Source organism: Hylobates moloch, unplaced genomic scaffold, assembly GCF_009828535.3.
Source record: "Hylobates moloch isolate HMO894 unplaced genomic scaffold, HMol_V3 SCAFFOLD_20, whole genome shotgun sequence".
Lineage (NCBI taxonomy): Eukaryota > Metazoa > Chordata > Mammalia > Primates > Hylobatidae > Hylobates > Hylobates moloch.
The window spans coordinates 37415018-37431384 of NW_026652295.1; the positions used below are offsets into that span (position 1 = coordinate 37415018).

Here is a 16367-nt window from a genome sequence, read left to right on the forward strand (position 1 = left end):
TACTGTCTACCCCAGATACGTCTAGTTGCTCAGCCACACATGCTTTACCATTAGCCAAATTAGATTCCTGCTGTTACTGGACTCACTGCCTCTAAAGGAAGCCTTCCCTTCAGTATAGAGTTTCCGCTTCCTCCCAGAGAGCCTCTGCTGGAATCTCACCTCCTCCTCTACGAAGCTGTTCCTCAGCACAGGCCTTCCTCCTCAGAAATCACCATGGTTCACATCATTCTTAGGACATTTATTACACACTAATTTGTGTTAAGATCATTTGTGGAAGCATCTCACACCTTTAAATTCTTTTTTATCTCTGTGATTCTAACTATGAACACACATTGAGGCATTGTGGGGAAAATATGTTACTTTTATTTTCTTTCGTGAGTCTTTCTTATTAAGTATTCTCAAAAAAAACATAGAAAAACCCATAAGAAAAAAAACAATTGATGCTTAAGCAAATGAGATATTCATATTAGGACCAGAACAGGCAGGAACATAGTAATATCTATATGTTACTTGAAAGAGTTCAAAAGACTCTCATGTATATTCTCATTTGATTCTCATAGCTAACCTCTGGGATAAACAGGGCAGCTGTGATTATCCCCATTTTAGCCAAAAGCTCCAATTGAAAACATAATCCGAAAAATGATGATTTAAGTTCCATTGTTTCATGTACATGGTACAGAAAAATAATTAGTAGTCGGGGATTAGTAAATAATTAGTAAGGCTCTAGTGTCAAGTTGCAACACAGTGATGCGAAGCCTTTTCTTGGCTCTAAAATGACTAAATGAACTGGGTGACTTACAGGTCCCTTTCAAGCTAAAAAAAAATTCTATGATTTGATGATGCACTTAATTTGTAGTTGAAAACATCATGACATATTCTTTGCTTTTCCTTCAAAGGATATTTGCATATCTGCCATTAAGGAGAAGGACATCGAAGCCAAGATGACTCAGGTGATTGACAATTGGACCAACCAAAATCTGAGTTTTGCAGCATTTAAAGGAAAAGGAGAGCTCCTGCTCAAAGGAACCGAATCGGGAGAAATTATCACTTTGATGGAGGATAGTTTAATGGTCTTAGGGTCTTTACTCAGCAACAGGTAATTTTATAATTTGAGGGAGAGGTTTAAATGGGATATTTAGGGTTATAAAATTCTAAGTAAAAGCTCAGTTTTAAAGCTCTTGCATTGGATAGGATTCTGCACTAAATTGCTGTTATCTTGTCTGTTCCTATACAAACTGCCCATTTTCCCTAATAATCATGGCCTCCATCTCTTCTTTAATGGTACTCATCTCCCCTTCCCTATTTTTCCTAGTGGGCCCCATCCTAATTATTCCTCCCCAGACTGGCAGCTTGTCCTCTGAAGGTCTTGGCTGCCCACTGAGATGACCTCTTCATTTCATCTTTTCTCTCCTTTGTTCCTCTGATTTGACATCATTGACCTCTTGGCTAATCTTGTTCAAACATTCACCCAGTGGCCCGGGAAAAGCCTGCTGGCCACCCGTGAGAGCAATCTACCACTACAGCAATCTACCACTAGAGCAATCTACCCATTAGGGGCTTGGCACTTACTTAGAGACTCATTTTTTATGGTGAAAAGAGCCTGAGACTATTATGGCCTGAGTGAGGTCACCTGTTCATCATTGAACTACAGACCAGCTTGGAGGTGCCTATGATCTTGAGTGCAGCTTTAGGAAATTCCTGTAGGACTCAGTCAGATTAAATATTCTGTCAGGTCTTTGGCACTGGCAACCTCTATTCCTTTAGCTGACTGTACAGTAGTCCTCAACTATTCTTCACCTGAACACACCTAAGAAATAGCTAATATCCCTTTTCCAGGTTGTGATCACTGGTTAGTGAGTGGCATCCTGCATGACCTCTGGCTCCAGGGGCAGTCTTATATTTGCATAATGACAAAGCTGCCAGTCCAGGGAGTTCTGGGTTGGATTTATAAAGGTCAAGGTCCTCGGATGCATCCTCTGTGTTCAGGGAATCCTGGCAAAGATGACCACAGGATATTCAGTACTTCCTAGACTTCATGGGCTACTGCTGCCCTATGGTTCATTGCAAATTTTGCCATCTGACTTCCTGGATGATGACCTGTTGATGAAGGGCTGTAGATTCACTTGGGCAGTGTCTGCAGCCAAGAAATTCTGGATTTGAAGGCTTTCTTCAATTCATACTTACTTAGACATAACCTGATTAGTAAAATACCTATTTGTGTATTAGTAAACTCAATGTTTACAAACTTCTAGGCCCTGCCAGAAAGAGTATAAGGATAGCTAAGAAGTCATCACATTCTGGGAGATTCTCCTCTTAGAGAAATTTGCAGTGCCAAGTAGCTCTGGAAAGCCTGTTCCAGAACTAACCACAGACTGACCTAGTAATGAGTCATACCTGCTGGATCTCTAGGACTACTTTGATGTGACTTCAGAAGGAAGCTGTATGTCTCCTTGGGTGAGACTTGGCTGTAGGTATTGCGTGGATTGTGACACTTCCCTGGTGGATCCCTGATTCCATGGGACTTCATGGGCCATGGTGGGTTTGACCACACAAAGTTGTACAATGCAGGTATCTGGCCAAAGGACAGAAACTAGCTATGCTCGATTTTATTTCAGATCTCCCTTTTCCATCTCTAGAAGTTATACACCATCAAGGATGACTCTTTGTTTTCTGTGCAGAACCATTTTTGGCCTATCTAGTTGCTTCATCTCCCTAAATGCCTGCCCATGCCATGTTGGTTTACATGTCTTTATTTGGAAGATGTTTTTGGCATATTGACTGCCTTTCAGCTCTCGACCAGTGGCCATGGAAACAGTATAAACTGAGTATTGGGAAAAATGCCTCTTACTGCCTGAACAACTGGATTACCTACCTCCTTAGAGCAATTTATATACAACTCCATTTATAACTTCATGTATAACATAGGCTTTCAGGGAAGTTATGAGTTGTATTCAGGCATCAGACCGTACCCAGAAAAAACCGCATTCTACATTTGAATCACTCTGTCCGAGATCAAGAAAAGTTTGAAGATCCTAGTCAACAAATGCCACGCACCAGCAAATGTCACTGCACCACATTGAAACTGCTTGCCCTTGCTACACACTGCAGTCGGCTTCTTGTTCTAACTGTAGGTAGTTGGGGTTTTTACCCAGTAGCCTCCCATTGCTTCCTCCATGGCATCCATTCTATTTCTTGTCTTCCTTTGTTGTGCTCAGCTGTCTGGACCCCTTGTATTCTCATAAACACTTCAGCAAGCCCTGATGATCAGAAAACAGGAGCCATGCTATATGGGGGTAGCAACCCTGGGTCTCTAGCTCTGCAGAATCTAGTTGCAGTACCTGGTGTAATTCTCCGTCTGTGGGTGGGAAGAGCACACCTGTAAGTGAACATCAGACCTCAAGCTTGACCCTGGCTTTGTGGTCATCTTCTCCAGGTGAACCTGGTGATACCTAATTCTCTCCTGATCTTTAGGGATCTGATTTGTCCTGTCCCTTTAGAGATAGTCTGTCTCTTGCTGGATGAAAATAGTCTGTCTCTTGCTGGGTGAAAATAGTCTGTCTCTTGCTGGGTGAAAATAGTCTGTCTCTTGCTGGATGAAACCTTCAAGACCATTCATAAAAGGAAAATCCCTGGATAGTGTTCTCTTTCCCTAGATTCAATAGTTCCATGGACCAGTAACGGTGTCTTAACGTGTTACTCTCACAAGCAGACCCCACTTGGATTTGGTTTACAGACGTTTTGGAAAACCATCTTATTCCTTGCTTGGCATTTACTCCCAGAAGCAACCAGCGTAGTTCCTTTACTGGACCTATGCACCATAAAACTAGGCCCATTCTCCTATTCTATGACTGACACATGGGAACAATAAGTAAAATCACTATAGTTATGTGAGTTTTATTCACAAAAAGCAACAATTTTTATTAGCTGTGTGATATCTATTAGGAACTGCCCTTTAAGGACAAAACATTCATTCCCAAGGTAATATTTCTTCTGGAATTTACTTTGGTAAGGCCATACGATTTTCTGAATCTTCTTTGAAATGTGATCTTTTCTGTTCTTACGTTTTAGATACAATGCTCCATTTAAAAAAAATATCCAGAATTGGGTGTATAAATTGTCCACTTCCTCAGATATAATCGAAGAGTGGCTTGTAGTACAGAACCTTTGGGTTTATCTTGAAGCCGTCTTTGTAGGTGGAGATATTGCCAAACAGCTGCCTCAGGTAAATACGGCTTTTGCAATTACTGATAAAATAATTTGGTGTATGTTGTCTATATGTCTCTGTAAAAGTCTTCACAAAGACATATGGTCAAGGCTGGACTATGCCAGGGCTTGGCAAACTATGGCCCACTTACTTGTTTTTGTAAATAAAGTTTTATTGGAACACAACCACATCCATTCTTTTATGTATTGTACTCAACAGCAGAGTTGAGTAGTTATAACTGACATTATATGACCCAAAAAGTCTAACATCTTTACTATCTGGCCCTTTACAGAAAAAGTGTTTTAGAAAGTGCTGACCTCTGATTAGCAGAAAAAAGAAACTCACATAGTTTTAAACAGTGAATAATCTCGAGGTTGTTTGAGGATATGAGGTACATTCAAATGCAGTACTATTATAGTAGTTCATCTCTTCTAAGAGTTAACCTCATAATATTCCTCTGAGAATAGTATTAAAATTAATCCATATTCTGTAAGCACAGATCAACTTTAGTTAATTATTAGTAAGTCTATTACTAGCAGTTCAGAAACATACTGTGGAGCAAGAAAACAGCCTTGGGAGGCTGTAACAAAACCTTTAAAACAGCTCTATTGGGGCCTTTTAAATAAATGCCAGTAACTATAATAACTGATAGGTTTAGTCGATGAAGGTAACTTTCCTATTAGAAAATTAAGCCTGCTCTTCCTAAACTTCTGTATTTACAAACAGGATCTATATAGGTTAAAAATCAAGGATAAAAGAGGGTTTTTTTTTTTTGGAAAATGGCTGATTTCCTTTGTACTAATAGCACATTTTTAAAACATTAAACTGAAATATATCATTTTTGTTTTTTAATCAGAAGTCTGTATTTTTAAAAGAGGAAAGATTATGCCAATTGCTAGAGGCATTTTTGCAATTGAGTGCAAAGCTTAATATCATTCATAGTAAATAGAAAATTTTCACTTGCGAAAATGTAAATGAAACTTTGCTTTGTGGCTTTACTGTCTTTTTTCTTTTTTTCCCCCCGCCCTGGGGTACTATTGAGCTGTAATTATTCCAAAGATCCTGAGATCAAGTTATTTTCATGCTTCTTCAGTTTGCTCCTCAAACCAAAACACCTGGGGTGCTGAAACACTAGATTGGAACTTTAAGTTGATAGCTCTGCAAATTAATCATGTGGTACTTTGAAAAACATGTTAAATGCAATGAAACAAATTAGCAATAAGCCTCATTGTGATAAAGAAGCATTTTAATATGCAGTTTTATAACTTTGGGTTTGTGTCGCTCAGAATTAATTCAAATGAAAAAAAAATTGTCTGTTTAAATTATGCAGCCTGAGACTAATAGAGGCTGGTTTGAAGAACTATAGAAAATTTCAAGGTGAAGACTTTGCTTGTTTTCAATTATCCAAATGCTAATCTTTACTGGCTATGGATGCGTTTTCAGGAAGCAAAACGTTTTCAGAATATTGACAAGTCGTGGATAAAAATAATGCAGCGAGCTCATGAGAATCCCAATGTGATTAATTGCTGTGTTGGAGATGAAACCATGGGACAACTTTTACCTCATTTACATGAGCAGTTGGAAGTATGTCAGAAGTCACTCACAGGGTAAGAGTTTAATTTTTAAATCACGTATCATTTTGTATGTGACAGTGTTTTATCCCAAACTTACTAGTCTTGACTACATTTCTGGTTTGGTAGTGATGCTTAGAGTGGGGCTAGGAACTTAAAATTTCACACAGATTGAACTTTTCTGTGAGGAAGGCACCTTTGACTTGGGGGCGGTTAAGGCATTGTATTAGTTTCCTCAGGCTGCTGTAACAAATTTCCACAGACAGTTGGCTTAAAGCAACAGAAATTCATTCTCACAGTTGTGGAGACAAGAAGTCTGAAATCAAGGTGTTGGCTCCCTCTGAAGGCTCTAAGAGAGGATCCTCCCTTGCCTCTTTTGGCTTCTGGTGGCTCTAGGAGTTTCTTGGTTCGTGCCTTCGTAACTCCAATCTCTGTCTCTGTCTTCACTTGGCCTTCTCCTCCTCTTCCTGTGTGTCTCTTATGACATTTGTCACTGGATTCAGGGCTCTTCAAGATCCTTAACTTCATTCCCTCTGCAAAAGCCCTTTTTCCAAATAAGATCACACTCACAGATTTCAGGGAATAAGACCTGTACATGTCTTTTTGAGGGCTAACATTCAAGCCACTGCAGGCATAGAATGGAAATGTGCACTAAGAGAACAATTCACCAAACTCACAAATCATTTTTATTTTATTTTATTTTTACTGTCACAAGAGGATAGATGTCAGGATAATTTTTTTAAGGCAGTTCATTTTCAATCTCTATTTGAAATAGGGTGATAATACATCCTGGTTTGTCCAAGTTTACGCCTCTGTCCTGGCTTAATGGTTAGTTGTCCCCCCTTTCACACTCAAACTGTGTTGGTTTGGAGATAAGGTTTGTGCTCCCCCCTGAGTTTAAGCCATGAAGTTTCCAACAGTCTTAGAAAGGTCATAGGAGGGCATCTGATGAGAAAGAAGAGGACAGCAGATGATGCAGCAGCCTTGCTCTGAATCTCTCATTTTCCCAAGTTTCATCCATGGTGGAGCATGGACTTTGGTTTTCACCAAACATTGCAGGGGTAGGTGATAAATGACTTTAGGTGTTTGCTATTATCTTAGCAAAGATGTTAGTGGTTATATCTTGACTAAAAAAATAATAATTTAGGGGAAAAAAACTACTTGGTGACATACTATCGACTTTATTTGAAGGTATTTGGAGAAGAAACGATTACTGTTTCCAAGATTCTTCTTTGTATCTGATCCAGTTCTCCTGGAAATTCTTGGACAAGCCAGTGATTCCCACACCATACAGGTATAATCTAAGAATCTGTGATCTAAATTGCTTTTCCCACAGCATACACAATTAAGAATAAAAGTGAAGTTAAAATCTTAAAAATGCAGGCAGGAAAGATGAGTATTACAAATTACATTGATCATAAAATTTCATATTTTCTGTGTATTTGGAGCCTGTCATCCTGATGCAGTCCAGCAGTGTTGAGTGGCTGTGCACTGACTATGCCACTCCTAGCTGTGGGACCTTGGCAGGCTTCCTAATTTCCCCATGCCTCAATTCCATATCTGTAAAATCAGGATATTAATGGTTCTCACCTCACAGGACTGTCATTAGGATTATGAGATCATGCATAGCAAAGTCTCTAGCACACAGTAAGTGCTTATTAAATCGAATTTATCATTATTAGTATTTCATTCTAAATATTCTTAGACCAAATAGGGGTTATATTTTGGATTTGTCCTTTTTTCCTTCCTGAATACTTCTCAAATGCTTTTAGCCATTTACCAGAGCAATGGAAGAGGAAAAGAGAAACCGTAGCGAACTGAGAGTGGGAGGCACGGAAGGGCCCATCCCAGGGCCAGTTCTGGTTTGGGGATCTGGGAAACGGCTAATGTTGTTTCCTTGTTGGTTTCCAGGGACTTGTAACAATGAGAAAAGAGAACGGAAAGGCTCTGTGAAAGGTGGCGGTAGAGCTAGGAGAGAGGGCAGGACTGAGCTGTATCTGTGGGTGGAGGAGGGGGGAGGCGGTATGGTCCAGTCCCCATCTGGTGGAAGGTGACAGTCCTCAGTCTAATCTGCATAGCATGGGAGGGGGCCATTTGCAGGACTTGGAGAAAACATTCTGTAGGGCTTGATTTTAAAAAGTAGACCTCCAAGCCAGTTAAGCGTCAAAGCAGTCTCTATATTTTTTGAGACAATAAAGTAAATACTTAACCTTTTACAAAGATACAAAATATTAAGGCTTTTAAAAACATCTCAGTGGCTTTTGTGTCCAGCCTCATGTGTGATGTTTTCCTCTGTCTTACAGCCGCATCTCCCTGCAGTATCTGACAACATCAATGAGGTGACATTTCATGCAAAAGACTATGATCGCATCATGGCCGTCATATCAAGAGAAGGAGAAAAAATTGTTGTAATTTACCTTGCTTTAAATTTTGTTATTAGAATTTCTTTAAAAACTTAGGTTGAGGAGAATGCAGTTCTCTTACAGAAAAAAACAGGAGGAGAGGGAGTTCTCATTCTACAGCCCTGGGCTTTGTTAAAAACTAGTTTAGATAAATCCTTTAACTTCGCTGAGACTCATTTTGTAATTTATAAAGTGAAAGTTTTGGACTAGGTGATCCCCGTAGTTCCTTCCAGCTATAGTATTAGATGATTTTACCCATATTTAAAATATTTTGTATAAAATATGAAACTGTTTGCTTGGCATAGGGCACTATGATTTATTAAGTGTGCATGGAACATCTGTAAAAATGCCAAATTATTATCAACTTATAATATCCTTGTAATTTTGTTTTAGTTGGATAATTCTGTTATGGCCAAAGGTCCTGTGGAGATTTGGCTACTGGATTTGTTAAAAATGCAGATGTCATCATTACATAATATAATTAGATCCGCTTTCTATCAAATCAGTGATTCAGGATTTCAACTCTTACCGTTCCTCAGCCACTTTCCAGCACAGGTAAGAATACACAATGCTTAAGTAATGGTGAAAAGAAATGGAAATAAAGGGGAAGGATGCTTAGCAGGTGGTTGGCCTGGTGGTATGAGGCAATTGTAGCTTTGAATTAGGTTGGAGTGGCCTACTCATGTTCATTTTAGCCTCAGCTCCCAACCACCTGCTTGTCAACCTACACCATTCTAGACCAACCCATCCCATGTCCCAGAGGAGGATATGCCACTATTTTCCTATCATGAAGGACACATACATTGAGTCTAACAGATACATATGTAAGCATGTGTGTGTGTGCATGTGTGCATGAGTGTGTGTGTTTGTATACAGAAACTCCTCGACTTATGATGGGGTTATCTCCCAACAAACTCATCGTAGTTGAAAATATCGTTAACCAAAAATGCATTTAATATATCTAACCTACCAAATCATAAGCTTAGTCTAGTGTATCTTAAAGATGCTCAGAACACTTACGTTAGCCTACAGTTAGGCAAAATCATCTAACACTAAGCCTATTTTATAATAAAGTGTTGACTATCTCATATAATTTATTGACTACTGCACTGAAAGTGAAAAACAGAATAGTTGTATGGGTACTCAAAGTACAGTTTCTACTAAATGCATATTGCTTTTGCACTGTCGTAAAGTAAAAAAATTGTTAAGTTGTACCATTGAAAGTTGGGGACCATCTGTGTGTGTATGTGCATGTGTGTGTGTGTCTGTGTGTATATATATATATACACCAATTCATAGATATGATACGGATATAGATATGGATATATGTAAAGGGAATGAGCATACCTTTTCTTGAAAGGAAATCCATCTTGTCTTTAATTTTCCCTTCAAGCAATTAAAAATGGACATAAATTGTTGAGAGGCTTTTTCATGCAACTATTGTTTAGAAAGTGGAGACCTCAAAGAGGCCAGGGTTGGAGCAGGTGCCAATGGTTTCATTACACTTTCATTCAAGAGAAATGAGAAGTGATGATTTGTGATCTGACCAGAGAGAGCATGGGATAAAAGGCAAGAGATATCCAAGGAAAATGTAGGCAGTTTTTCCCAGTTGGTATTCCTTCTCTAACTGCTCCTCCCAAGCTGAGCTCCAAATCCTGAATTAGTGCGCACAAAATGAAGACAGCTGGAATGACGTATTATTTATTCAAACCACAGAAGGACAGATATAGAATCAACCTTTATCGGAGAGAATAATATTGTGATTTTTATATTGTGTAATACCTTGGGAAACTTTAGTATTCTTATTAGCATTATTACCTTTGTGATAAAGCTTTATAAAATACTTTGTTAAATTGAGAAAAGAGTTCCTGAAACTAAATCCACGTATTTTCTTTCTCCAGACCCTGTATATCCTGAAGGAGAGGCTTGGCCTAAATTAGACTGAGGATTTAGCATTAGGTAGAGAGTTGAGAGCAAGTTCAGAACAGTGGTGAAGTTGAACAGGATGTAGTAGGAAAGATGACTAGTTTTCAGGATTTTCTCTAGTGTATGTGTGTATATATATACAAGCATATATACACATGTGTAAAATACTTTGTATTTTATATATATATACATACACATATCTATAAAAACAAAGTATTTTATACATGTATATAATACATTGTATTTTACAAAGTATTATATATAATGTATATATATGCTAATTACTCTCATATTATATGCATCAAAACATCACTACGCACCCCATAAATATGTACAATTGTTATATGTCAGTTTAAAAAAAGAACAAAGGAGAAAACAGCAATAAATACATAAATAAGGTATTGGAATATATAATGTATATAATACTTTGTACTATACACATATATACTTATATATATGTATATATGAAGATATATGAATATATTCATATAAGTATATATAAGTATATATGAATATATATGAATATATTCATATAAGTATATATAAGTATATATGAATATATTCATATATGTGTATATATACATATATACATATATACACATATATATTAAATTTTTTAAGGCATTTTTTCAAATGACTGAAATTTCTTACTATCAATTTAACATTTTTATCTGAAATTATTTAAAATTCCACTTGTGCTTTTTTTTAAAACGTATTTTAAAGATTTGAATGCCATGGATCCTTGCTGCAAGATTTTGGAAAATGCAAAAAATATAAAAGTGGAATACCTAGGTGATGGGTTGATAGGTGCAGCAAACCACCATGGCACACGTTTACCTATGTAAGAAACCTGCACGTTCCACACATGTATCCCAAAACTTAAAGTAAAAATAAAATAAAAGTGGAAATAAGAATTTCCCATATTTCTACCACCTGGAAATTATGACTATTAATATTTTAGTGTATTCCCTTCCAATACCTTATTTATGTATTTATTGCTGTTTTCTCCTTTGTTCTTTTTTTAAATTGACATATAACAATTGTACATATTTATGGGGTGCGTAGTGATGTTTTGATGCGTATAATATGAGAGTAATAGCATATCCATCATCTCAAACACTTATCATTTCTTTGTACTGGGAACATTCAATATCCTCCTTCTAGCTATTTGAAACTATATGTTATTCTTAACCATAGTTATCCTACAGTGGTATAGAACAAGGGTCCCCAACCACCCCCACCCGGCCCGGCCACAAATCGGTACCGGTTCACGCGCTATTAGAAACTGGGTCTCACAGCAGGAGGTGAGCGGCGGGCAAGTGGGCATTACTGCCTGTGCTCCACCTCCTGTCAGATCAGCGGCGGCATGAGATTCTCATAGGAGGGCGAACCCTATTGTGAACTGAACTGTGCATTTGAGGGATCGAGGCTGTGCGCTGCTTATGTGAATCTAAAGCGTCCTGCGACCCCCGTCCATGGAAAAATTGTCTTCCATGAAACCGGTCCCTGGTGCCAAAATGGCTGGGGACCACTGGTATAGATCACTAACACTTGGTCCTCCTACCTGGCTATAATTTTGCGTCCTTTAGCAAATCCATCCCTATCCTCCTCTTCTCCTTCCCCTTCCCAGCCTCTAGTATCCTCCATTCTGCTTTCACTTCTCTGAGGTCAGCTTTATTTTAGCTTCCCTGTGTGCATGAGAACATGTGGTGCCTTCTCATACTGTTTAATGTGCTTATTATAGGCATCGAGTAATATTGATGAGAATGAGCATTCTTGTTTTGCTGTTTTGTTTTGTTTTTTAATGAAACATCCTCTGGTCTTCACCACTAAGTCGCGTGCCTTTTTAGACTGAGTATAAAAACATAATTTTAAGCTGTTCTTGGTGACTCAAGATAATGATTGTAAAGACTTGCCTTTGGATAGACATCATTATGCAGTGGGTTTTGGGATCTGCTGGTCTATTTGTATTACACTGCTATGCTTTTGTAGTTTTTCTCTGTCTTTCCCCCCTTGGACCATCATCTGCTGCTGACAGGGCCAGAATCTGCTTGCTCTTGGGGGCGCTTTCTGACACTGGTTATTTTCTCCAGATCCCATTGCTCACTTCAGCCAGGTGCTTTCATTTATCTTTAGCTGCAGCCCCCAGGATTGGCCACTGCTCTAGCAGGAAAAGTATCAAAGTCCCTCATTAAGGCAAGGACATTCTTTTCTCACTATTGAGCCCGTGCCAAGCAGTATCCACATACTGCCTGCCCTGCTTTCAGTCCTCTTTTTTGGTCCAAATGATGTTGGATTTGTCATTCGACTCTGGATGAATGAGAGCTCCGGAAGGGACAACCATTTCAGGGAAGGGGATGAGGGTGGGGCATGCTCAGACCACTTTTATTACCTTTTCTGGGGCAGAAGTTGTAGGTTAAGGGACATCCTCTCACAATTTCTTTATGCGTTCATCAGGATACAAAAAATACAAGCTTCTCCCCTTCTCATTTTCTGCCTCCCTCTCTCTTCTGTAGATAAGTATAGAGACACAAAAGTAGACGTAGATAAAAACGTGGATATCAGAGAGAGGGAGCAATCAAGAAAGGAGATAGGCAGTGTATTGTTTTTAGAAGAGCAGAGAGACCTTCGGGAAGCCCTGTTCAAGAACAAGCAGATAATAAAGAGTTTCTTTGCTTTTCTTGAGAGAGAAAAATCGTTGCATGGGAGTATCCAATAGTCTCAGGCCCTCTGTAGAAAAATTTCCTAACCATCTTCTATAACACGCATATAGTTCAACAAATGGTAGCCAGTATTTTAATGATCATTAATCTGTCTACTTTGAAATAATTAAATATTAACGGTTAAAACTTTAACTGTTTCCCTCCTTTGGGAGTGAAGAACTGCAAGTTGATCTCATTTTTAGTTTAAAATGTGAATAAGTGACCACCAAATTTTATTGCAAATGTGCTTTAAATATTTGGCAAATTTTAATATTTTTCTGCTGGATCTGTAGGTTGGACTTCTGGGAATTCAGATGTTGTGGACACACGATTCAGAAGAGGCTTTACATAATGCAAAAGATGACAGGAAAATCATGCAAGTGACCAATCAGAAATTTTTGGATATTCTAAATACTCTCATTAGTCAGACAACACACGATCTAAGCAAGTTTGATAGAGTGAAGTTCGAGACTCTAATTACCATCCATGTGCATCAGAGAGATATTTTTGATGACTTGGTAAGGTATCTTTTTTTTCTTAATTTCATGTACTAATAATGAACAGTTAAGAATTGTATATGTTGCCTAACTTACATGAACTTTCCATTTACTTGGTCCTTTTTCATAACTGTCCATCAATATCATGTCCACAATATTGTATTTCTGTATTGGATGGCTTAAACAACCATATTATATATTCATTTGGCACTCTGAAAGTTTGGAACCAACTGATGTGATATGAGCCAACTAATTGTTCCATTAAACCAAATAACCAGGAACATGATATAATTTAGGTCATAAGCTATGCTGGGTTGATTGGAAAAGGAGCGCAGATGGAGTGGAATCAGGCTTCAGGGCACTCTCACGGCTGTTTGTTCAGTTGATGGTGATCATGGGCTTGATTTAGGCAAAGTTTTGTAGGATGGGACTAAGAAGGGTAAATGTTTGAATTCCTTTAGAAATGGGACTCTAACCAGTGGACTTGACCAAGGCCAACTTCTCCTAAAGCAAGGATTTTTCTATTATAGGTGGTTTTGAAATGCCACTATTTGATAATCTTTACCTCCCATTTAACGCCTATTGCTTTAGTCTACTTGATTTGATACATTTTAAAGGTATCTCTTTCCTTCATCAGAGATACATAATTCATGCAGGTTGGGTCCTGTTTTAGAGAATGTGATCACAGACTACCTGTTTCGAACTTTTATCAAAAGTTCTGATCAGATAATTTATATTTATTGAAGATTATTTGAAGGACATCCAGTCAGTCCATCCATCCCCCTGCAACCCAGATCCTTGCTTCTCAAAGTATTACATGCTGACCAGTGCTTTGGTATCACCTGGAAGTTGGTGAAAAGAGCAGAATCTCCAGCCTTCCTCCTCCCGTCCAAGACCTACTGAATCAGAATCTGCATTTTATCAAGATTCTTAGGAGATTCATATGCATATTGAAGTTTGAGGAAAAACTGCTCTAGGATTTATCTCTGGATTTAGCTAATATCAGAAAGCTGCATACTTATATTGTTTTGGCCTTCCACGGACTAGCTTTTACTAATTGCAGTTACCATTATACTTTGACTTTAATTGACATCCACCTCAAGAAGCAATAGTATGGAGTTCATTTTTGTATCTGCTGTCAGCATACGTTTGAGGATGTTGTCTATACATCTCTCACTGGCTCCTAAAGCTGAAGTCCTGTAAAAGAAATTTCTTTTAAAATTAAGTGCTGAGCAAACTTTACATCCAGAGGGATTAAAAAAAAAACCTGTACATAAGAAAAACTATGAAACCATTTTCTTTTATCTTAATCACCATTGAACTGTTTGCATCCCAACTAAATGAGATCTCATGGCCAACATATATGCATTTTATTTTTCCATGTACAATTATTAGAACAACCTGATATACAGCAAGAACTCAATAAATATATTAACTATTCTTCCTTTCTTCTCCACCTCCTTCTTACCATCTTAACAGATGGTTGAAAGTAGCTGGCGGAGAGCATCCCCATGGCCTTGAGTCCTGTGTTAAGAGAGCATTCCCTGGGGGTGGGGCCAGACTGTGTTACCTGAAAGTAACTCACGGTGATGAATACAAACTGTGCTTTAGGTGGAAAGCCAGTCCTTAATTAGAGGAGGAAGCAAGATCATAACCAAACAACAAACAACAATAACAAAAAGCAGGACTGTAAATAGCAAGGAATATGGAGGCCTGGTCAGATGGAGATCTGAACATTCTATAGTAGCCACGAGTCCACTTTTTAGTGTCAATTGAATGACCTGGAAGTGGGCCTACTGGGTTTAAGAGCAGTGAAGGGGACCACTTGCCACTTCCTGTGTTGATTCCTCTGAATGGGCAGGACTGGTGTTTCACCAGTTTCACTGGAAAGTCACAAAGCTCCTCAGAATGTGGTTGTGATGGAATGGAGTTCCTAAGGTTGCTTACCTGGTTTCTGTCTCTTTGAATGGACCAGGTACTAGAGCTTGCATCCATGGCTATGGGAGCCCAGTACCTCTTGCCTCACTTGTATATGCTGATGACTAGGCAGGTTGGGTGGCTTGGCTATAGTGCTGGTGCAGGGAGACATGTGCATATATAACCGTGTGTTTCCCTGCTTAATCCCTTTAGTGGCTTCTGACTGCTATGAGGACAATTCCTAAACCCCTTCCCATGGCCCTGTGAAGCCTCAACTCTCATGCTTTCTCTAGATCCCGGGATGCCCCCAGCTGTACTGACCTTTTTTCAGTTCCTTGAAGATACCAATCAGATCTTCTGGGCATTTGCCTATAGCACTTACTCTTCCCACACCCTCATTATCTCTTTTGTTCCCCGCTCCCGGTGGCCCTGGCTAATTCCTACTATTTATCTGGGTTTTAGTTGAGATGTTTTCTTCCTCTGAGTGCCCCTCTCAGATACCCTGGAGTAGTTAGGTCCTCCTGCCCCATATATTCGTGAGCCCTGAATTTCGGTGGTGGTGCCCTTTGTACTTTATTGCAATGATTTGTTCCACTGTTTGCCTTTTGCTTTTTTCTGTAAGCTCTGGAAGCCTGGAACCATCTCTATCTTTGTTCACCTAGCACAGTGTCAAGCATAGGAAAAACTCAATAAATATTTGTTAAGTGAATAAGAATCAGTTCATCAAAGAGTGAATTAAAAAAAACTGCCCACATGCTTATGTTTTATGCTATTGCAATTCAGTATATAGCTTTTTTGTCTTTTATGTTTTTAAGGTAAAAATGCATATCAAATCACCTACTGATTTTGAATGGCTAAAACAGAGTAGATTTTATTTTAAGGAAGACTTGGATCAAACTGTGGTGTCTATTACAGATGTTGATTTTATTTACCAAAATGAATTTCTGGGATGTACTGATCGCCTTGTTATCACTCCATTAACAGATAGGTAGGAAACCCAGTTTTTGTTTTTCATTTTGTGATTTTAAAATGTGCCTAACATTATTTAAAGTTGCATTTGAAATATTAACAAAAGCAGATTTCTGTCATGCTGGGTAGATGCTAGCTCATTAAAGTCAGCCTAACAATGAAATAACCTCTTAAATATA

General features: G+C 38.5%; 1 protein-coding gene across 11 annotated transcripts in view; it reads left to right on the top strand.

The window, feature by feature from the left end:
• Positions 1–16367, top strand: part of DNAH8 (dynein axonemal heavy chain 8) — a 309672-nt gene that overhangs the window by 124923 nt on the left and 168382 nt on the right. For all 11 annotated transcript variants that reach the window (XR_009211262.1, XM_058432164.1, XM_058432166.1 and 8 more), the window contains 8 exons: positions 897–1096; positions 4069–4222; positions 5648–5811; positions 6967–7069; positions 8079–8183; positions 8571–8732; positions 13099–13323; positions 16035–16207. Coding sequence is in view for 10 of the 11 variants with exons in the window: in XM_058432164.1 (XP_058288147.1) it covers positions 897–1096; positions 4069–4222; positions 5648–5811; positions 6967–7069; positions 8079–8183; positions 8571–8732; positions 13099–13323; positions 16035–16207 (1286 nt within the window). In the remaining variant the exon portion in view is untranslated. The remainder of the gene's footprint in view (positions 1–896; positions 1097–4068; positions 4223–5647; positions 5812–6966; positions 7070–8078; positions 8184–8570; positions 8733–13098; positions 13324–16034; positions 16208–16367) is intronic.